At 41.4% G+C, this 22,998-nt stretch overlaps 1 protein-coding gene across 1 annotated transcript in view; it reads right to left on the bottom strand.

Annotated features, from left to right (window-relative positions):
* Positions 1 to 22,998, bottom strand: part of LOC126213495 (cdc42 homolog) — a 51,644-nt gene that overhangs the window by 16,590 nt on the left and 12,056 nt on the right. The window contains exons 4-5 of the mRNA XM_049941326.1: positions 12,256 to 12,365; positions 5,289 to 5,486 (exon numbers count right to left, since the gene is read on the bottom strand). Of these exons, the coding sequence (XP_049797283.1) occupies positions 5,289 to 5,486; positions 12,256 to 12,365 (308 nt within the window). The remainder of the gene's footprint in view (positions 1 to 5,288; positions 5,487 to 12,255; positions 12,366 to 22,998) is intronic.

Raw genomic sequence — 22,998 nt, 5'->3', positions numbered from 1 at the left:
TCGTTAAACCTGTACAAACTTCTATAGTTTCTCTCTTCAATATTTCTTCGGGCTTTGTACATCCTTTTTTTGTCTTCCAAATGGCATAAATTCTGTCATTTTTACTGAAAGTAATCAGTAAAATTTTAACCTCAACAAAACTTACTCAGCTTGAAGTATGCCACAGAGCTCGGTTCAAAAACGGAACACTCTCCGCTTGTGAGAAATTCCTCTAGTTTCATTTATATGAAATTGGGAAACGTTCTTTGTTTTGAGCAACCTCCCCCATCCTTTCACTCACACTGAGAACTTTCTCAGGTGAAGTATATTCTCTCACTCACTTTATTCATCCCAACATGAGAATGCTCATCAAAATTCTGACTATTAAGTATACTCTCAGTTTCATTTATACGACCCATTCACGGCACTATTTCATCCTTTGTTTCAGAAGCAGAATCTCAATGCAATTTGTAACAAAACTGACTCAGTACATTTCTTTATGTCAACAGGCTGTTCAATGCTGATCGATCGAGGGGGGTTACGGGACTAAATGGCGAGGTCGTCAGTCCCGTAATTCAAAAGTGACCCGAAATTAGGTAAAGGCATGCACTCAGGGGGGTCAAACAAAGTGAGGAAGCTAAATATACACACAGTAGAAGGCATAAAAGAGTAGGCCAAATCTAAAAACTGTAAAACCAGAGAGATGAAAGAGCGGTCTTTGCACAGGGTAGTGGTCACGGGTACCGGACCCAGAAAACACGAAGAGAGGCCCCAATCACAGCCACAGCCACCCTGCCCCTTATAACTGAAAGTAAAAAACCACTTTCACAAAGCAAACTGAGGACCAGTTCAACTATCTGTGAATCATATGCTAGTATTACAGCCAAGGAATATGGAAGGCTAAGCTTAGTAGTTTGGTCGATTTGGGAGAGGGGACCAAACAGCGAGCTCATCGATCCCATTATGCTTAGTACGAATGGCATCCTCGAGAATTCCAGGCAGGAGGAAGGCGACGGTGTCAAAAAGCTACCGATAAATTGACGATGAGCAGAAGGGGATACAGCGTACCACAATAATAACTTTTCTTTCTTCTCAGCTGAGCTATATACCAGCCATAAACAGCAGTTTAACCACAATTTTTAAACATCGATAATTTTTATAGAATGATATTCGTATAATTAACACAGTTTGAAATATTAAGAATTCTTAAATTTGTGACATAAAACTCCAATAAAATTAAATTTCAATGCCAGGTTAAAAATGCAGAATTCCCCTGGATTTTATTAAATTCCCTGGCATATCTCTGGTTTCTCCAGATAAAACATAATTCCCTGAGAATTCCAGGTTTTCCAGAAGAATCAACACCCTGATGTATCTCTATTATGATCGATCATTACCACTCGTGTTAATCAGCCTCAATACGGGTGCCAGACAGATGACACTGTGTTTTCGTAATGGACTCCTATAACCCACTCCACTGACAGGAACAGATGGCAGCACTGTATAAGTTCAGAAAATCACTGAGATTAAAGTCCTCAATATAGAATGTGAAACGTCCAATTGCTTTCACGAAAGGCCGAAGGAGGTGTACAAAACCGCTACTGTAGATGTCAGCACTCGTACCGAGATGGGTCGGTTGCTGTAGAGAGCCAGTGCAATGTGGAGCAGAAAACCCGGGCCGTGAGTGCAACATCTCCACATAACATACAGCGATCAATCGGACAACAGCCGGGTAACTACAGACGAATTGTGTCACCAGTTATCCATCAGTAAGCAGTGTGATGGCCATAATTGAAAAAACTGGGCTACTCCAAAATTTGTGCACCGACCAGAACAAAGAGGCAAAGAAAATGACTGTATGAAACCTGTTGTTCCACTAAGACTTCCAACTGTTCAGCCCATTCTAACATCACCAGGGACATCACTTTGAAGACGGGAAAACTTTGAAAAATTCTGTGTGCCAGGATAGTGATTTTTACCACACAGATATATGTGCTCCTGTTTTGAGGTAGAACAAAGACTGTTGCCAAGGATGGCGATTGTAATGCGAAGAGGAAAATTAATGGCGAATGTTTTAAATGTTACCCTATGTACTAGTTGCTACCCAAAATATCCAAGAATTTCATGGCAAAAATCAGAAAACTATAAGTCTGTTCTTATGTTCTCTGTCACCTACAAAGCATCACCTCAGGCAAGTACGCAATGATCTTGGAAGCACTCCTGGAAGTCTATAGGGTGAAGGGTGTTCAGGACCTGATGCGATTCCAAAAGCACGTCTTCAATCGAGTCAAAAAGTCGCTCTTTCAATGCGATTTCCACCTTCGGAAACAGGTAGAAGTCATACGGGGCTAGGTCTAGTGCGAACGGAGGACTGCTGCCTCGTCGCTTCTGGCCAGGAATTCCTTCGCGATGACCGAGGTGTGCAGGGAAGCGTCGTCACTGTGTACCGACCAGTCTTTCTTTTTCCACAACTCTGGCCATTCGCACTGAACATTTTCCCTCAGTCGCCTCGAAACCTCACAGTAAAAACTGCCTGTCAACAGTCTGACAAGGTGGAACAAACTCCTTATGCGCTATTCCCGGAATGTCCAAAAAATTATCAGCACCGGCTTCACGTCGCTGCGAACTCACCAAGCCTTTTCGGCCTCGAAGAAGGTGACTTTTCCACTGTGATGCCTGCAGCTTCCTTTTGGAATCAAAGATTCGTCACCTGTTATGACTCTGGATAATAATTTTTGGACACTCTCGAACTATTTGTTGCAGCTCAGTGAACACTCGCACTCCGACGTCTCGCCGGCTGATGCCGAGAAGGTGACAAAGTTCGCTCCAATTCGTCTCGCGTTCAGTTCGTCGGCTAGAATTCGTCGACACGTAGTGTACGACAGTAAAGTCTTTTACAAACCTCGTGAACTGTCTGCCTTCAGTCTTCGTGAATTATCTCACAAATCTCTATTCACAGTGTTGTGAGTATTGACTATTCACAAGGACAATTGGCATCTTCCACAGATTCTCGGCCTTCCTCGAAGCGATCGATCCACTCGAATGTTCTCGCTCGACTCGGTGCACTCTCACCAAATGTGTCTGTCGGCAAGCAGTGGACCTCCGCTGCAGTTTTCTTCCACTTTAAACACAATTTGATGCAAACCCATCGTTCCTCTACATTATCCATTTCCAATTCACAGAAGCGCCGAAACACACGGCAAAATGCACTACTAGAACCCACAGCTACACACGCCAATTACGATGCAACTTTGTACCGCAGTAGGTGAGAAGTGTACTTCGAGACATCTAGTGGCCGAATGTTGTATTGCTACTGGTTTGACACGTACAACGAAATTCTCAGGTATTTTATGTAGCACCTCATATATGGCATCGACTTTACTTTTAAAATAAAAAAGAATAAGAGGCATCACTTTCTGACTGGCCCTGTTACGCTCCAGCCCTAAGGGTTATCTACCTGTACAATGCAATACTGCGACAGCACACACACGGCTGGTGCACAAAGTCAACAGTAACGGGCCTATTACAATCCCCTGAGGTACTCTTCACATTAATTTCACGGTGTCTTACCATTAATGACCTGCAGAGGTCTGAAAAGTCCTGATGATTAAAGTTGTGTGCTGGACTAGGACTCAAATCCCAAACTTTGCAGCCAGTACCAATACAGGACAGGGATGGAAAAACCAACCAGTTAATGCTGATGTAGGTATTTCAGTTCTGAATAACTCGTATTTTTCGGTGTTTGTTTGGTCTCTGTCATAACAAGTCCCCCCCCCAATAAGCACACAAAAACATATCAATTAGTCATTTTTAAATAAACCTCTTTCTTTTAATGATTAGGCTTTATCTGTAAAATTTGCATTGCTTTGAAATACAGACAATGGGAAAACTGATCAGAGATATTTTAATAACAATGCAGATTGAAACGAGCAGTGAACAGGTGGCTTAAGTATCGGTACAGCACTGCCGAGATGATGATGATGTACCTGTTACTACGTGATACCGCCTACTGGACAGTACGTGTGTACACGTGATGTGCAAGCCTTGCCCCATCTCGTCTATATGGCAGTTTCTCACTACTGTCGATAGATATCAGTTCCATTACAGAATGGCACCATCCCTAGTCCGGAAGTATTTTACAAAGTGCAGTATCGATGAAGTACGAGGCTCCATTTGCTTTAAAAGATTAAAAATGGGATAAGCTGAAACAGACTTGTGATATAACATAAGGAGAAAATTTGAAACTTGACAATTTATTCGTACTTGCAATAAAAATAGAAATCGGCGGATCTCCTGCGCGAATCTAAGTAACGTACCTTTATCTGCTCGTAGCCCTCGAAAACCGACAAATTACAAATTAACACACAGAATATAGTTCTCTGAACTTAAATTTCGCCCTCTAGCATTGACTATTCGTAACGTTCAAATAGTGGGATGATCCCACTATTTTTGAGCAGTTTCAAAAAATCAGAATAAGTAGATGAATACTGGCAATATTTTTGTAGTGGTCAACCACTTATTGCTTTTTGACCAGTGAAGAGTGGATGGACAATGTTCCTTTTTTTATTTTCCTATTTAATTTGAGATTCTGACAGTGTGTATCTCGAAACTGTGTGCATCAAAATTCTTTCAATGTTTGTTCGATTTCTACATTTATTACAGGAAATAATAGGAATAAAAAACCGAAAATCGGTTACTTCAGAAAATGGTTATTTTGAGTGGTTTTAACGGTACAGTTAAACTGGTGTCAGGAAAAAAAGATATAACCAAAAACAGGTTGTTTCAGCGATAACTGAGGTATCTGGTAAGAACTCGTACCCCTCTCCCTCCTCACACTTTATCCCCTCCAGTACCGCCTCTCCCATTTCCCAGGCTTCACAGAAACTCCGTTGCATACCTCGTGGACTACCACTTGCAGGAGGAGATACTGCGAGGAGGGAGGGAAGGGGGGAGGGGGGAAGGTCCGGCCACAGCCTAAGGGCACTTTGCAGAACTTGTCTCTCCCTCTGCAGTGCAGTGAGAGCTGTTACAAATCTTCTCAGCAGATTAAAATGGGGTGCCTGACCGGGTTCGGAACCCAGAACTCGTCCAGAGTCTCCGGCCGAGCTACCCGGTCGAAACTCGTTACTCGCCCTCGCAGCTCCACTTCTGTCGATACACATTTTCCGTAACCTTCGAACTTCGGTCGGTAAAGGGCACTAGTCCCGGCTGGAGTCGCAGTCCGGCACACAGTTTTAATCTAACAGGAAGTTTCAAAGTCAGAGAGCGAAAGATCCGTGCCGGGCAGAGAGTGGCAGTGCGGCACCTACCTGCGTGAGCGCCGAGCACTCGACGTACTTGACGGCCTTCAGCTCCTTGGCGAGCTTCTCGCCCTGCTCGAAGCTCACCGGCTTCTGCTTGTTCTTGGCCAGCTTCTCGATGGTGGGCACGTCGTCCCGCAGGTCGATCTGGGTCCCCACCAGCAGGAACGGCGTCTTCTGGCAGTGGTGCGTGATCTCCGGCACCCACTGTGGACCACACCACGTACCGTCAACCACAGCGTACTTGCAAACGGAGTCAAATTCTCCCTTCCTATGGCCCCCCTCCCACCACGTCTCAGTTGAAAGGTATGTACCATCCCTCGTAGGCGATATCTACAGAATAATTATGGAAATAGGGTTCTCTCGAGCAAACACAAATTCTTCTCGTTTAACACCCAAACATGTTTCGGTGAAGTTTCACCGATGTCAGTGGATACATTCGTTTTCCTGACGTTATACCACAAAATCCCCAATTCCTTAACCCTTTCAGACCGCACCGGCTACAACTGCTTGCGTTAAATTTTAGAGTGTATTAGCTGCAACGAAAATATTTCTCCTCATTGGAAACCTAGTGTGCGCATCTGTGCACGTTTAGTCTTTACATCGTGCACAAGTGCTCCCAACAGCTGGGCGTTACTGTAAAAATATCAACATGTGCATGTAGCAGTGCACAACAGCATGTGACCCCAGAATTCACTGAAGTTGTTGGTTGGTTATACTTCACTGTATAAATGAATATCGTTGTTATTATTATTATTTTGCATGTTAAATATTGAATTATCAAAGTATTTATTACAACAGCGAATATTTCAAAATTAATTTTTTTAGTCCCTAAACAGAAGCCAAGGGTACAAAGTATATTCATATACCTGTATAAATCTTGCATATAAAAATCATTAAAAAAATCATCTAAGAGCATTTGAACACAAATAAAAATTTTCCTTCCTCCACGAAAAGTTCAGGTCTGAAAGGGTCAAAGAATCAAACTCCCATTTATGACACAGCTTCAAACGTCCGATTAATATATTAAATATTTGACGTGATGCACATAAACGAGAAATAGTTTAGAGAAGGTATGAAAATATGCTTAAAGTTTGTTGGTAGCCACTAAGTGCTTTCATTATGAAACACTCTAATGCAATCTGGGTACTTTGCACTCCATTTTAAGCAAAAGCAAGTTTTTCGTGCATCTCAATACTATCACATCATATCTTCTGAAGGCAGTAGAAGGATTCTAGAAACTAAAGGGCAGTCACTCCGATACCAAACTGTGCCAAGGTATACGAAAAGATCCTGGAGGGCAGAACCAGAACAAATTGAGAGAGAAACAGCACGACTTCAGACCTGGTGACTCATATGTGCAGTGAGTCAGCTCCAGGAGCATCACTATGAATTTGGGCAAGACCTCACAATGGCCTTTCTCAATATAGAAAAGGCATTTGATAGTGTCTGCATAAGAAAGGTCTGGGAAGCATTAGAAAAGAAGGGAGTGGAAAAAGAGATAACAAGCAGAGTGGAGGAGACATACTGAGGAGTTGTGTGGAAATGGGAAATTAAAGTATCGATTGGGTCCAGCAAACTGGAAGAAACTGAGAGACAGTATGGGTTGAAATATAACGTAAACAAAAGTGAGATCCTTGTTAAAACTAGAAAGAAAGTTAAACCACTTAGCAGAAAAAGGACTGGAGGTGAATAACCGAAGAAGGTGATGCAGGAAAATGGAATAAATGAGAGAGAGATCAGTGAACGTGGCGGACAGTCAGAAAGATTCCTGCAATGTGTTAAGAGCCTGGTTTGTAACAGAGATGGCCCACAAAAAGGCAAGGAAGTGATATATAGAAGCTCTTACAGCCCAACACTGACCTACACTTCTGCAACGTGGATAATGAAGAAAAGAGAGAAACAGATTACAGGCATTGTAATATATGTAAGTGCAGCATTCGACCTCCACACTAGTGAGAATGTTCTGTTATGCCATTTTGTATTTCCCAGTTCCAGGCAGAACCCTGCGGAACGTTACTGCAGCGTAACTGGTGGCACGCAGGTATCGGGACTTTATTGATCTCGTATTTGAGACAGAGACAATGCTGCAGCTTCCGACAAATTTAACACACAATTTCAAATTTCTACAAAACTTTTTCTTGCTGACATCCCCCACAAAAAGATGAAAGGAAAAAAGTTTATTGCTCATTCATTTTCCACATTCGTGCAATGAAACTTCAGCATCAGACATAATGCCTCAATATATTATTTCCTTATTACCGACTGTATTCACATCACATTTTGCCGTCAGTGTCCACATATACCACTAAACACGCCTGAAAAATTATATCATTGTGCAACATACATTTGTTGGAGATCATCATGAACAGTTTTTTTTCCCCTCTGACACCCGTCTCCACACTTTTGTCATCTATCCCTTAGTCTTCATCTCGGTTGTTTTCTTAGCATCTCCATTTAGTGTATTTTTATGGGAATCCTCTTCTTTTCCATTGTCTTGAAGTGCCTGTACCATCTGAGCGTTGATGTTTTTATCATGCTCTGCAAGGGTTCCTCTTGCCATTTCCCTTACCCTTTCATTCCTCATCCTGTCTTTCCTTGTTATTCCTGTCCTACTTCAGAGGAACTTCATCCCTCATGCCTGTAATCTGTTTCTCTCTTTTCTTCATTATCCACGTTGCAGAAGTGTAGGTCAGTGTTGGGCTGTAAGAGCTTCTATATATCACTTCCTTGCCTTTTTGTGGGCCATCTCTGTTACAAACCAGGCTCTTAACACATTGCAGGAATCTTTCTGACTGTCCGCCACGTTCACTGATCTCTCTCTCATTTATTCCATTTTCCTGCATCACCTTCTTCGGTTATTCACCTCCAGTCCTTTTTCTGCTAAGTGGTTTAACTTTCTTTCTAGTTTTAACAAGGATCTCACTTTTGTTTACGTTATATTTCAACCCATACTGTCTCTCAGTTTCTTCCAGTTTGCTGGACCCAATCGATACTTTAATTTCCCATTTCCACACAACTCCTCAGTATGTCTCCTCCACTCTGCTTGTTATCTCTTTTTCCACTCCCTTCTTTTCTAATGCTTCCCAGACCTTTCTTATGCAGACACTATCAAATGCCTTTTCTATATTGAGAAAGGCCATTGTGAGGTCTTGCCCAAATTCATAGTGATGCTCCTGGAGCTGACTCACTGCACATATGAGTCACCAGGTCTGAAGTCGTGCTGTTTCTCTCTCAATTTGTTCTGGTTCTGCCCTCCAGGATCTTTTCGTATACCTTGGCACAGTTTGGTATCGGAGTGACTGCCCTTTAGTTTCTAGAATCCTTCTACTGCCTTCAGAAGATATGATGTGATAGTATTGAGATGCACGAAAAACTTGCTTTTGCTTAAAATGGAGTGCAAAGTACCCAGATTGCATTAGAGTGTTTCATAATGAAAGCACTTAGTGGCTACCAACAAACTTTAAGCATATTTTCATACCTTCTCTAAACTATTTCTCGTTTATGTGCATCACGTCAAATATTTAATATATTAATCGGACGTTTGAAGCTGTGTCATAAATGGGAGTTTGATTCTTTGACCCTTTCAGACCTGAACTTTTCGTGGAGGAAGGAAAATTTTTATTTGTGTTCAAATGCTCTTAGATGATTTTTTTAATGATTTTTATATGCAAGATTTATACAGGTATATGAATATACTTTGTACCCTTGGCTTCTGTTTAGGGACTAAAAAAATTAATTTTGAAATATTCGCTGTTGTAATAAATACTTTGATAATTCAATATTTAACATGCAAAATAATAATAATAACAACGATATTCATTTATACAGTGAAGTATAACCAACCAACAACTTCAGTGAATTCTGGGGTCACATGCTGTTGTGCACTGCTACATGCACATGTTGATATTTTTACAGTAACGCCCAGCTGTTGGGAGCACTTGTGCACGATGTAAAGACTAAACGTGCACAGATGCGCACACTAGGTTTCCAATGAGGAAAAATATTTTCGTTGCAGCTAATACACTCTAAAATTTAACGCAAGCAGTTGTAGCCGGTGCGGTCTGAAAGGGTTAAGGAATTGGGGATTTTGTGGTATAATGTTAGGAAAACATGTATTACCTGTAATACATGTTTTTGTATATAATAATTGTGTTATATAATAATTACCAATTTCTTACTGCACTAAAGTCATTTTTTATTCTCTTGTCTCAGGTGACAACTTCTTGCAGCACAAGTTTTCTCAGGTTAAGTTATTATTTGTTCCTACATACAATTTGTGACTCTGTTAGAGCATATGCAAAGTCCTGGATTGTACACAGTTGGTCTGCTTACACAGGACATCAACTTTCAGTGTTTTACAAATACATTCTGACTTACCACCTCACTTCCACTGTTAACTCTGTTTTAATTTACTCTCCTTACTGTATGTAGTGTTTCCAGATGTTAGTCTGCATTTTTAATTTGTCTTTTGTTTGTATTGTGGCATCCGGGTGTAATTTAAGATCCTTTTATTTTTGTGTTTTACAATCACCAAAACACAAACAAAAGAACGAAAAATGCAGTAATAATAGAAGCAGTACGCATAGTAAACTGAAAGTCAGTCAACAGTGAAAGTGAGGTATTAAGTCGAAATGTGTCTGTAAAGCACAAAAAATGGACAGCCTGGATATGTAGACCAACTAAGTACAGCTGCAAGACGATATGCACAAATAAGACTACAAATCTTGAGCGGGAATGGTAGAGCTTTAATGTCACGTAACTGGTCCTGTAAAAAGCTGTAAAAGCTGTTCTCACTTAACAACAGGACAATAACAAAAAGCTATAAATTATACACAGTCCAGTCACATTAATGTGACCAGCTGCCAAAAGCTTTAATAAACACCTTTTGCTGTGAGGACTGCTGCAATATGTGCAAGAAGAGAGTCAATGAGTTTTTGGAAGACACCAAAAGGGATGCGGTGCATCCAGTGCTGTGGCCAGCTCTGCTAGATTTCTCAGCCGAACAACCCGATCGAGGTGTTCCCACAAATTCTCGATCGTGTTTAAGCCTGGAGAGTTTGGTGGCCAGGGGAGTACGGTAAACTCATCCCGGTGCTCTTCGAACCACACACGTACACTGCGAGGCGTGCGACACGTCGGCAGAAGCCACTGTGCCGAGGATAAGCAAACTGCGTACAGAGGTGGACGTGGTTCCCTGGGACACGTGCATCTGTGTCGATCCGTGTGCCTTCCAGAGTGACAAGATCACATAGGAAATACCACAAAGAAACTTGCTCTCTCCCCTATAGCCTGGACTCTTACGATGATCGTCGGAGGGTGTTTGCTTTCAGTCCAATGGATCATGAAACAAGATTCATCTGAACAACTCGCCCATTACCACACAGTAGACTTCCAGTTACAGTGTCAGCAAGCAAATTCCAGCCTCCATTGCTGAAGAACGGCAATTGGCACAGGTCACAAATGAGGTGCCTGCTGTGGAGGCCCGTACACAGCAGTGTTTGCCGAGCTGCCGTTTGGAAGACACTGTCGGTAACTCCTCAGTTCACCCGAGCTGTCAGAACTCGACAGTCGCACGCATATTCACCCGCGTACATCTCCGCAGCCACCGTTCACCCCGTCATCTACGAACCGTAGTGCACCGCAGCTGCCTCGGCACTTTCTAATAGCACAATTTTGCCACGGTGGCACAACAGCAGTTCAAAAATTTAGCCGTTTTGGAAACGATCGTGCCCTATCGGATGTCAGACGAATTGCTCCATTTCCGCAATACGATGACTGCGCTGTTTTCCACATCCCCCTACACACTATATATACGTTCGATCCCTACTGCTGCCACCCACTGACCTGTGAGTAGTTATCACACGATGACATCGAGCAAACACATCTCTGATAACGTGTAAGCAACTGAGGAACGACAAAAAACATAAAGAAGACGAAACGAACGTAGAGGAGTAAGAAGACAACAGAGGAAAACCGAATTTATCGAAATAGTATGCCAAATCGTTGAACAAATGCTAAAGGGAAGGAAACCTAACTTTTTGATCGATGTAAAAGCTGCAATACCTAAGGAATGGGACTACGAGTGTTACATCTCGCTGTTGAACAATACTGACAGTGGAGAGTAACAAGCTTTTGATCAGGACTGTACAGTGCACATTAACCCAGCAGTGCAAACTTCACCAGCAACAGTAGTGACTTGTCAATTTTACCACAGGTAGACTACAATTTGTAAGCAAAGTGGGTCTATTCAGCCACAGTTAACTATTTTCACACATTTCCACCACCGGCACTGCATACTGCTACGAGCCACTACACGGCGAGTAACACACGAGCCACTGCCACACGTGACGTGGAAAACACGGTGTCCGGTCACTCCCATTCGAATAATTAATGTACACAAGCAAGGCAACCACTGTCACCCGATGGGCCACAGATCGTCAAAAACAACCGATATACTTTGTTTCGCACACTGGCTGGTATTCTCAAATGAAGCTGCTCTATGCACTGCTTCAGTGTACTCCACACACGGTGTCACCGCCCAGGATACAAACTGTGTTCACAAATTCCACCGACCTTTCTGTCAGAGACGAGCCGAAAGGATACGACACACTGCTCCACGTCGTACCGCGAGCTACGAGCGCTTTTCTGAACGAGTGCACGCACGTGCAGTGTCCGCAGTGGCAAATTTCCTCAGTTTCAAAAACTGTACCACCCAAAACAACCGAGAATAGCGTACATTTTTATATTGTGTTCCCTTCAGAACTGTTTGCCTGTCACCACCTGATTTACAGCCTTTTCCACCTCAACTGCCCACACGAAATACGATATGTCAATTTACTTAAACATAAGTCAAAACAGTAACTAGTTTCAACACATTTTCTCTCCATATTTAACAGATGCAGTCACAAAATGTACCAAAACAATAGCAAATATACGCTCGAAAAAGCTCGTACACCAATTAACTAATACATACCTTTTCCTTCACATTTTCAAACGAAGACGGAGAGACTACCGAGAAACATACGAGGAAAACATCCGTCTGCGGATAGCTCAGTGGTCTCAGCCTATCGTAGTCCTCCTGACCTGCAAAGACAATTACCTCATTGCAATCGATCGTAGCCACAAGCATTAGTGGCAGCGGCAAAAATAATTTTACAATCACAAGATGCACTCTGAAAGAACCCCTTATGTGCACACCACAGACACAATGAAAGGATTATGTCAAAATGCGTCTCATCACGATAAATAAAGTTATTTTAGCAATCGAGACAAGCGTCTATACGATTGCAGAGCTCCTTACTTTTTGTCCAATGTGAGAAAGTACTAAAAATATCTATTTATAGTTTTCTATATGCATAAGTTCCAAGAAAACTTTCCCAGAAATGTAATGACAAGAAAACATATTACAAATAACTGCAGTATTAGAGCAAATGGACCACTTCCTTCTTCAGCTGCACTATTTGTAAATTATACCAACAGCTTACAAAGATGCAGGGACAGGTTACAACAATTTTCATTATTCCACCAATGTAAAGATTGTACAAGCAACTATGGACTCTTCTGCTTACGATAGTTAATATTTTGATCTTACAAGCACGCAGAGACATACCGGAATACGAAACGTGCTCGACAGTAAACTACAGTTTCCGCCACTGCCACACCCGGTACGTAACCCTGGAGAAGCCGAATGCAGCTAATTTTAGTAGCAACCAGAGAGAGTGGACTTTAAGTAGAAGAATAATGTGCACAGATCACGGGTACACACCATTACTTACTGCCCTTCCCCCAACACGTGGTCACATGCACACTTACATAAGTCTGACCTTCTGCCACACACATATGCAGCCACCCTCCTTTCTGTGCTTCCCCTGTGCTCTGTCACTCTAGCCCCTCCAGCCACCAATTTCCCATCACCCCCTCCATCACTAGCTACCTACTTCCTAACTATCTTTCTCTCTTTAATTATTCAATGTTATTAAAGAAAGATAAGGCTTCAAATTTCCTTAAGTTACATACATAACACATTTAGTGACCGTAATGATACTCCAGGGGATAAGGCAAATTCCAACGTCTTCTTACTAACGAACAATACTAGCGACAACACTGTGGAAAGAATAACATAAAAAATATGTCTAATATAAATATGCAGATATTGTCTTTTCATTTTATTTTATTATACACGTAGAGAACTACACCGAGTGACGACGTGCGTCCTCATCGAGAGACTGAAGGCTCGGCGACTTAACGAGAGGTATTCTAGTCGGTAGGAGTTACCGGTGTATTTAAAGGTCGAGAAAATATATTTAATGTCAAATTATAACTGGTGCAGAAAGTTTACCTTTGAAATGTTATTTACAGGGCATAACATGTTTTGATTGTAAAGAAGTAATCAAAGCTTTGGGGATGAAATCCAGGAAATCAACAAGGGAAATACATCTTAACCAAAATGCTTGTGCCACAACAGCAACAGAACTTCACACACTACACTTCAAAGCGACACAGTGTGACGGGTCCAAAAGCAACGTAAAAGTTTTAACTGTCATCACAGATGTTACATCATCTTAATTTCTTGTACTAACATCAGTGAGATAAGGTGGAGAATTGGAAAGTATGTTAGCATAATGTTTTTCTTGTGTGTTCATAAGACAAGAAGAAGAAGAAGAAGAAGAAGAAGAAGGTTATATCGGTGCTGTGGCACTAGCCGCCAGTAGTAGTGAGGGACCAAAGATAGCAAAGTTGCACGCTCCACCAGCAGTAGCAATCAACGATCAAGATCATACATCCGCTGGAGCTGGCCACGCAACCAGTACCGAAAAGCTGCAGAATATAATGAATTAACAGTAAAAGTAATAACAGCAGTCGGTAGAGAACTAGCCCACGAAAGGCAAAGGTCCCGAGTTCGAGTCTCGGTCTGGCACACAGTTTTAATCTGCCGGGAAGTTTCATATCAGTGCACACTTCGCTGCAGAGTGCAAAACTCACTCTAATAACAGCATTGTACGTTTCTTTCACGAATGGTTCCTAGATGGTTTTTTACACGGGCAAACAGTCAGACCTTGAACATGCCAGATCTTTTACAGAGCAATGAAGTTACAGCAGATGAGACTAACTAGTGAGCTGTCGTGCCAATCGTCACTGTTATCTGTTCGGTTGGTGCTATTCAGGGTATTAGTTTCTGGGTAAGTATTTAAGGAGACATCGGTATGTCGAAGGTTGACACTGACTACCAGTGGTGGTTCCACGGTGCACTGAATTCCGATCGTCGTTATTAAGTTCCGATCAATGACTGAAAATCCCTGTAGGTGACTGTAGGTTTCACAAGCTTTAAGAACTGATTGGTAGTTTAGTATGATGTAGTAAGTGGTGTACCTAGACCAGACACTGATACCTGGCACTTGGCTTACTCTACAATCAGTCATCATACTGACCAGTTCCATGCATGTTAACTAATATCCTGTTTGTGAGCCAAGAAATTTGGGCGTTTGGGATGTGTGTAATTAAACAATGGGACAGTAGGACACAGGCATCTTTTGTTGTGCCTATGGTGAGTAGCAATCTGTACTGTTATACATGTTATTAGGCAGTCAGCACACTGCAGCGTGAGTATTGCAATTTTGTTGGCCAAACTGGCACACATTGAAGTAACAGCTGTAATTGGGGATAGGTGGATTTAGAATTCTTGTTGAGCAGAGGACTCTGATTTAATTAATTTACAAACAGGCACTAGTATTTGTGATAGCGATATTCTGAAGTTGCGGCCGTACAGTGGAAGTTGCTCATTAATTGTTGAGTATTTCCCAATAACAGATAAACAGTACCCAACTGGAATCATTTGATTAAACACAAGATGAAGCTACTATACTTTCAGCTATAAGTGACGAATGGCTTTAATAAGTGGGGCACAATCGTGGGTTTGCGTAGAGCCAACACTGTAGAGGCTAAAATCTGTTTGCATTATTTTAGTTAAGGCCCAAAAAGTTACTAGTGCGTAGGCTTTTTGTTTCATTTCTTTTTTTATTAATTACCGTTACCGTATTTACTCGAATCTAAGCCAAACTTTTTTTCCGGCTTTTGTAATCCAAAAAACCGCCTGCGGCCTAGAATCGTGTGCAAAGTAAGCGGAAGTTCTGAAAAATGTTGGTAGGTGTCGCCACAACTAACTTCTGTCGTCGAATATATGTAGCGCTACACAGGCATGCTTTGCAGGCACAAAGATAAATACTGGCGCTAAAACCTCTGCGTCAGTAAATAAAAAAAAAAAAAAGTTGGAAGGCGAGCTTTTTTCTCCGCCCAGAGTTTCGACCACTGCATTTTCATACATTATCCAACGAAGTAAATACAAATTCCGTATTGTTCATCTTCGAATGTAGCTGCATTTCAATGTACTACGAAAATCCGACTGGGAAGACTGTTTGGGATTTTTGTCAATATGGCCAACTCTACGTTCTGCATTTTTTCCTACCTGTGAGAAGAGATGGTTGCTAATAGGAACTTTTATGAATCGTGAATCACATGCGGTTTTCTCTTCACCGTAAGAATAATACGAAGATAAATATTTTGCCATGTATTCTTTGGTGTTTGCTGCTATCTCATTTAAATCCTGTCCGCCTAATAAACTACGAAACTAGTGAGAGACAACAGCAAACGCGGAAGACTATACATATCATGCCATGTTTATATTCGTATTATTCTTATGCCTAATAGTGATACAGTCAGAAATGAAGCACGGCAATTGACTAGATTTTTAAATCTAAGATAACTCTAATTTCTGTGCAGAATGTAATGTACAAACGAGGCGTCTGCAAAGATTTTCAAACGAAGAAAAATTTTAGCTAAACTCTTGTTCAGAACATCTTCTATCATACACAGTGTATTATTTGGTTCTTGTTGATCATTATCAAAGAAAGCAGCAGTGTAAGTAACAACAAATAGCAGTCTCTTGCCATTGTTTCGCTAATGAGACAATTCCTCTATTTTTTTATTGTAATCGGCGGTAGCGCGCACAAAGGCAAGCCAAGCCGAGAGCGGCGACAGGTCGTAAACACACATTATCAGAATGCGACAAACAATGCATGACACAGTACAATAATGCATTTTCAGCTTAGAGTGGCGTAAACGCCTATAACAAAGAGAACGGAACTTATCAGATAAAAGAAAAATAAGCAATCGATTCAAATCAGACGAAGCACGTGAAAAAGGAAGGGTACCCGTATAAATACGGACAGAGCGCCTGACACATAACAATGGCTACCTGGTAAAGCTTAACTGCTAAGTTTACGACTCTAACCAAACTACTGTAGCTGTATCATCATTCATTCGAGCTAAATTGTCTCTCATATTACAATGGACCAACTTTGTTTTGATTTGGAGGTGCGGCCTAAAACTTTTCTCTCCCCTTGAATTTTGAGTTTCAAATTTCAGGTGCGGCTTAGGTTCGGGAAAATTTTTTTTCCTTTATTTTGAGTCATTTTTCAGGTGCGGCTTAGATTAGAGTAAATACGGTATTTCTCATGGGTTTAACTTTTGATAGCGCCTGTTCACTTGTATCATCGTCATGCTGATGAAATAAAGATCTATAAATAAATTTGGAGTGCAAACATTACTGATAGGAAATAAATAAATTTTCCACTGAAATGAATGAAAGATCCCAACAGGAGAACAGAAATATCTTTATTATTTGAAAGATAAATAAAAATAAAGAATAATAGAAACTGAAAAACAACAAATGCTAAAGAAACAATATTTTATTAAAGAAAGTATAGCAGTAGTTATCAAATATTAGATTTTGGGAAAAGATTTCACAGATCTCTTTGATTAAAAAGGGTTAGGATGAGAATTTTATTAGAAGTTTTGCATCTGCAATTAATAACATGGAGTTGTTATACTGTCAGCATAGGTATAATGAGTAATAATAGTAGTCTCTGTAACAGTTTTATCTTAAAAAAGAAAGAGAATAAGAATTTATGGAAGTTAACAAGAGACAAATATAATAGTCAAGTCAAAGCCTACAAATACATTGCTGGGTTAGTCATAAACTATACCTATTGGCATTAAAATGATTAGTAATTGAGAAACTGGAGAGCTTTTGCAGTGCATGTTTCATGAATAAAAGTACATAAATAATTGGTAGGTTATTATTTCAAGCTTAGCAACTTGTGTATAATTAAGATACGATGATCAAAAATACACAAATACTATGTTATTAATGGAATTTTTTCACCTAATCAGTGATGTGTGCATAGTCTCTCTTAACATCGAAATAAGCATAAGATTTAATTATCCAAGAATCTTGATCTAGTGGTCAATCCATTAAGATTTTGTACACATAACAATCTAGAATTAATTGACATTACTGGAAAGCTAGTAGTCTACAGTTTGCAGCAGGCTCGTTACCGAACCACTCGTGCGAGCTCGCTCATGCTCACACCTCAGCAGTGAGCGACCGACCGGCACACAGAGAGTAATGCTGGATGATGGGGAGGAGGAGGAGGAAGAGGAATCTGAACAAGACAGCTCGGCACGAAAAACTACTGTCAACAAATCTATTCTGTGACTGCTAACATTCGTTCTACGGAGATGTACCATTCTGCTGTTGTTAATTAATGCCATTCGTGGCACACTGATTTCCCAAGAATATCACATTGATGAGAAATGACAATGGAATGTAATTTACATTTTTTTTAAACCGGTGATCTGAAGAATGTGGCGCAGCTACGTACACGTAGAGCATCACTCCACGATGACAAGCACAGTGACAGCGTGCTTAGATATACCGTGTCATGTACAATTCTGTGTGTTGTGTTATTTTTTTATTTTCAACTCGGGATGTTATTTCACGCTTCATATATTACAGAATCTGCAAACCTGGAAAGGTTGCTCATCCAGGTCTCCGAATCGAGAGCCACGATACGGTGGCCGATACGAACTTCTGAATGTCATTTTCTCTAACTGATTACGGCCGGAGGTACGTACCCGGAATCGAGAGATGACTGTGCCCAATCCAAAGCCGTATACCTCGTCTCCTGACGTGACAACTCGTCTGAACCCGTAAACATTATCTCGTGGAGCCGGGAGTGTCTGAGGTTACGTAACGTGCCCCTCGAGCCCATCACGTTCTGATGTGAAGCACCTGTTTTCCTGGAGTTACCTCAGGCTCCCTATGCAGTGCTCAGTCTGATACGATGTAAGCAGATTCTAACAACTGTGACCGTTCCGACACACAGAATGCAAGTTTGCGAGGCAGTTACCTATTCGAAGCATCGGCCGGTTACGCAGGCACCGAGTGCGTCCGTACTACTGCTTATCGTACGACAGTAGGCAGAACAGTAGAACATCCGCATCGCCAACTCGATTCGGGCCTTTGGTATTGTGCCACACAAATTTGGACGGAGACTTTATCCACTTTGCTCCTCGACCTCCGTACATCATTTAAGAACGACCTGAAGGCTACAGCAGCTGTATTAGTGTACAGACAAACACTGTGCCTATCAGGGGAGTTCATACACATTGTGACAGATAATGCAGCAGATGCGTGAGAGTTATTCACCAAATTACAAATGCACATCTCCATCCACATCCGTACTCTGCAAACAACCTCGAGACAGATGGCAGAATGTACCAGTTATTAGGGTTTCTTCCAGTTCCATTCACACATAGAGCGAGTGAAGAACGATTGACCGAATGCCTCATGCGTGCAGTTATTATCCTAACTTATCCTCACAATCCCTGTGCGAGTGATATATAAGAAGTTTTAGTATATCCCCAGAGTAACCATTTAAAGCCTGTTCTTGAAGCTTTGTTAATCGACATTCTCGGGATAGTTTATGCCTGTCTTCAAGAATCTCCCATTTCAGTTCCTTCGGTATCTTTGGGACACTCTCCCGAGGATTAAACAAACCTGTGATCATTCGTGCTGCCCTTCTCTGTATATGTTTAATATCACCTGTTAGTCCTGTCCGGTACAGGTCTCCCATACTTGAGCAATATTCTAGGATGTGTTGCACAAGTGATTTGTGAGCAATCTAATTTGTAGACATTCGACAGCTGCAGCCTGTCACATCTACAGAGCAAAGTGGAAGATTCCTGTTCACATTCGAAGACCTCTCCAGCTGCAACCGTGTACTCGTACGGAATGACACGACGTGGAAGCCACTGCAGCTGCCGTACAGCGGGCCATACAAAGTGCTCGGTGGATGCGACAACACTTAAGATAGACATCAGAGGTGTGCCTACCACCGTATCCGTCGGAAGACTCAAATCTGCCTTCTACGATATGCGAGATGCGACGAAGACGGCCGGGCCCGCATCTGCCAAAGATAAATACGCAATACTGCAATTACACGTCCGACACGATGCCGACGAGATACGACAACCGACAGGTGCGGTAACGAAGAATGTGACGCCCAGTATAGCTCCGCCATAAAAAGCTGGTACCATCGAATTGGATAATAGAATACCTGGTTTCCAGAATACAATGACAAAGCGTGCTGGACATTGTGTCCAATGCAACCTCAGATACTGCTGACACTGGGAGAGGGATTCATGTAGAGCACCACACCACAGCACAGTGGTTGTGTGCATCAATATTCTGTGACATGTAAAATTGTGTGTTTTGTGTTATTCTTTGATTTTCAACTTAATTTAGTATTCCATCCTTGATGTATTATGGAACCTGACGCACATATACATGTGAGTATTAATGTAATGTGATTTAGTATGTGGAAATAAATCACTGACTCTCAGAAGTTAACCACATACAAAATATGATATTTCTTACAACTGTCTTTTTTCAAACGATATTTAAATTTACATCAACTTTTATTTCTATTTTCGATACAGGCCTCCTTGGCTGAAAGCTGTGTGTGTGTGTGTGTGTGTGTGTGTGTGTGTGTGTGTGTGTGTGTGTGTGTGTGTGTGTGTGTATGTGTGTTGTTGACAAAGGCCCTACTGGCCAAATGGTTTTTTGTTGTGTCTATCTGTGATTCAGCATATCCGCTATATGGTGAGTAGCAACTTTCCTTTTCACAATATTGTTACATTCCATCCTGGATTTTACAGTGTTTACTATGTTATTTAAATACAAAAAAGTGTACTGGGACAGCCTAATACTGTTTTATATGTCCAGGGTACACCATTAGTAAATATATACAAGCTGTATAGGCAAGATAACTTTGTCAAAGGGGAGTGGCCTTACTGTCTCCGATCATAGGGTACAGTAGTATCAGAGCTGTCTATTACTCCGGCACTGTGCAGCAGATACAAGACGCCGTATTTCCACATATTCGCCAAGTCTCTGTAAACAACAGCCTAAACATTCTACCAGTCATTCAATTCCTCAACAATAGAAATCTGCTCCTCGGTGATGGAGCAATTTGAGAACTACTACATGAACACTGTCACCATTTGAAAATCTCTTCCCCGCGATATATTCTTTAAGCCCCCGAGATAGCTGGAAATCGCACGGCACCAGATCAAGATTCCCTGACCACTGCCAACCGCCATCTGTGCGGTCTCAACCGCCATCTGTGCGGTCTCTGTCATACTGTCAGCACCATTTTGCTAATGGCGAACACAATGTTGCATACGGTTCGTGAGTAGCTAGAATTTCAAGGTGGATCTATATTGAATTTAGATGTTACGTCCCAAAGAATGGTAACATCCTGCACATTTCAACTTTTGGAGGACATTTCCAGTTGCCACACCATTTTACTCCCACACTGTGATGTGCCCGTTACCTGTACTGCAGCAGAACTTTCTACAGAACATATACTCTGTTCTGACAATGTGCCCCTCTTTTTGCGTAATGGTCTTAACACGAGACAACTTGTGGAACCTACCTTCTGAAGTCTAAATGCACATGGACAGCAGTCTACTTTTGTCTTTGAATAAAAAATTTGCAATGGTACATACAGAATATTGTTGCAGGATGTCAATGGAGGAAATAATTTATTTACTCTTTGATTATTTTTAATGTTTAAGTCAGTACTTAAACTGCTACACACAAAAATGGAACATCACAGTGTTCATAATAGCAACTGTTACTGTTAATGGAAACTCCAGGTTGGAATATGAACAACATAGGAAAAGATATATTGCTACATACCATAAACATGACACATTAAGTTGCAGACAGGCGCAATTAACACACACTTACACATAAGCTTTCGGCCACAGCCTTCGTCAGGAAAACAAAGAGAAACTTGTGTGAATGAATGGTCTGTGTTTCTCTTTCTTCTTCTGACAAAGGCTGTGGCAGAAAGCTTATGTGTAAGTGTCTTAATTGTGCCCGTCTGCAACATAATATGTCACCTTTTGAGTAATTAGCTATTTATCTGGTACTGCTTTTGTTATACGTAAATCCCTTTTGCAAAAGCACAGACAGATGCCACAGCCCAGTGGAGATGCTTTGACAGAACAAATGCCAAAAGAAACTTTCACTAAAATTAATAATAGTTTGTAGTAAAAGGCAGGAAGTGCTGTTGCCAATAAAGAGACAACACGGATGAAGGTAAATACGAAAGAGACGATACGACAAAATTTCCAGGTGCACATACCGATAAGAACTTAAATCGGGACTCTCATATCATCTTTCCCAATGTGAAACTGACAATTGCAGCCACAATCAAGTCAGAGACCATTTCACACGAATCACCCGAGTACAAATGACAGCTCCACCAACGCACTGCCTTTTATGCCTCGGTCCGCGATACCACCACGTGTATATCCCAATCCCATCACTTTTGTCACATCAGTATACTGCAACCTGCTGATTATCCAAGTTAACACAGACCGAAGATTGCACAAATAACTGAAAACACAAATAGCCCAAAACACACAACTTTTACTGGAAACTGCTACTTACTGCATTTACAAAACATGCTCAACATCACATCTAGAGTCCACTGTGGAACCTTATTTACAAAATTATACTTGAAACACATTCTGTTTTGGACCACTTGCTTTCAGTTAACTGAAGGAGAAATAATTTTCCATTTTATATGTTTCTGTTTTCCATGTCTTTTTCCTGACAATAGTTTGTATTTTATAGTCAAACTGTCAGTACAGTCACACAAATTCTGTTCCATTAACACAAATGACACACCGACTCTTTTCACTGCCTCCATCTGAACAGTAACGGGTTCCTCGATCGTACATTCTTCGCTCTCTTCCTATAAGGAACACGGGTTGTTCACAATATTCGTGTCACTCGGCAATCCAAATTGCCGTTTCACAGCCATCACTACTTAAAAATTTGTTGACATTTTCGTGATCTGTGTGTCTGTACCAAGAAATTTATGCTCCAACTGAAACATTCATTCCAGATGCAACAGAATACCTCAGAAATAGTTTTTTAGTTAATTTTTCAAAAATTGTTGCAATACGGATGAATAGCTAGGAGCATCGCATACTAGTTCCTCCCCCAGGAAGGAGAGGACAGGCTGAGAAGATAAAGGAGGTACAGCAGGACACTCAGACCCCAGGACGAAAGAGTCTCACGCTGCAAGGACGAGGGTAGACGAGGAACCTAATAATTTCTGAATGCCCACGAATTTTGTCAGTCGCAATACCTGCCAAGTGCCCACCTCCTGTTTTTAACAGAACAGGTGGCCCTAATTAGACATTAATGTGGGGTGTTTCCACCCTGCACCTTCACGAAAGATCGAACTCTGCCGGAAACACTTCCAATGTGGTGTCAACGTGTGAGGAGGGATGGCAG

The sequence above is a fragment of the Schistocerca nitens genome, chromosome 11 (genome assembly GCF_023898315.1).
Source record: "Schistocerca nitens isolate TAMUIC-IGC-003100 chromosome 11, iqSchNite1.1, whole genome shotgun sequence".
NCBI classification, from domain to species: Eukaryota; Metazoa; Arthropoda; class Insecta; order Orthoptera; family Acrididae; genus Schistocerca; species Schistocerca nitens.
This window is presented reverse-complemented; position numbering and strand designations above follow the sequence as displayed.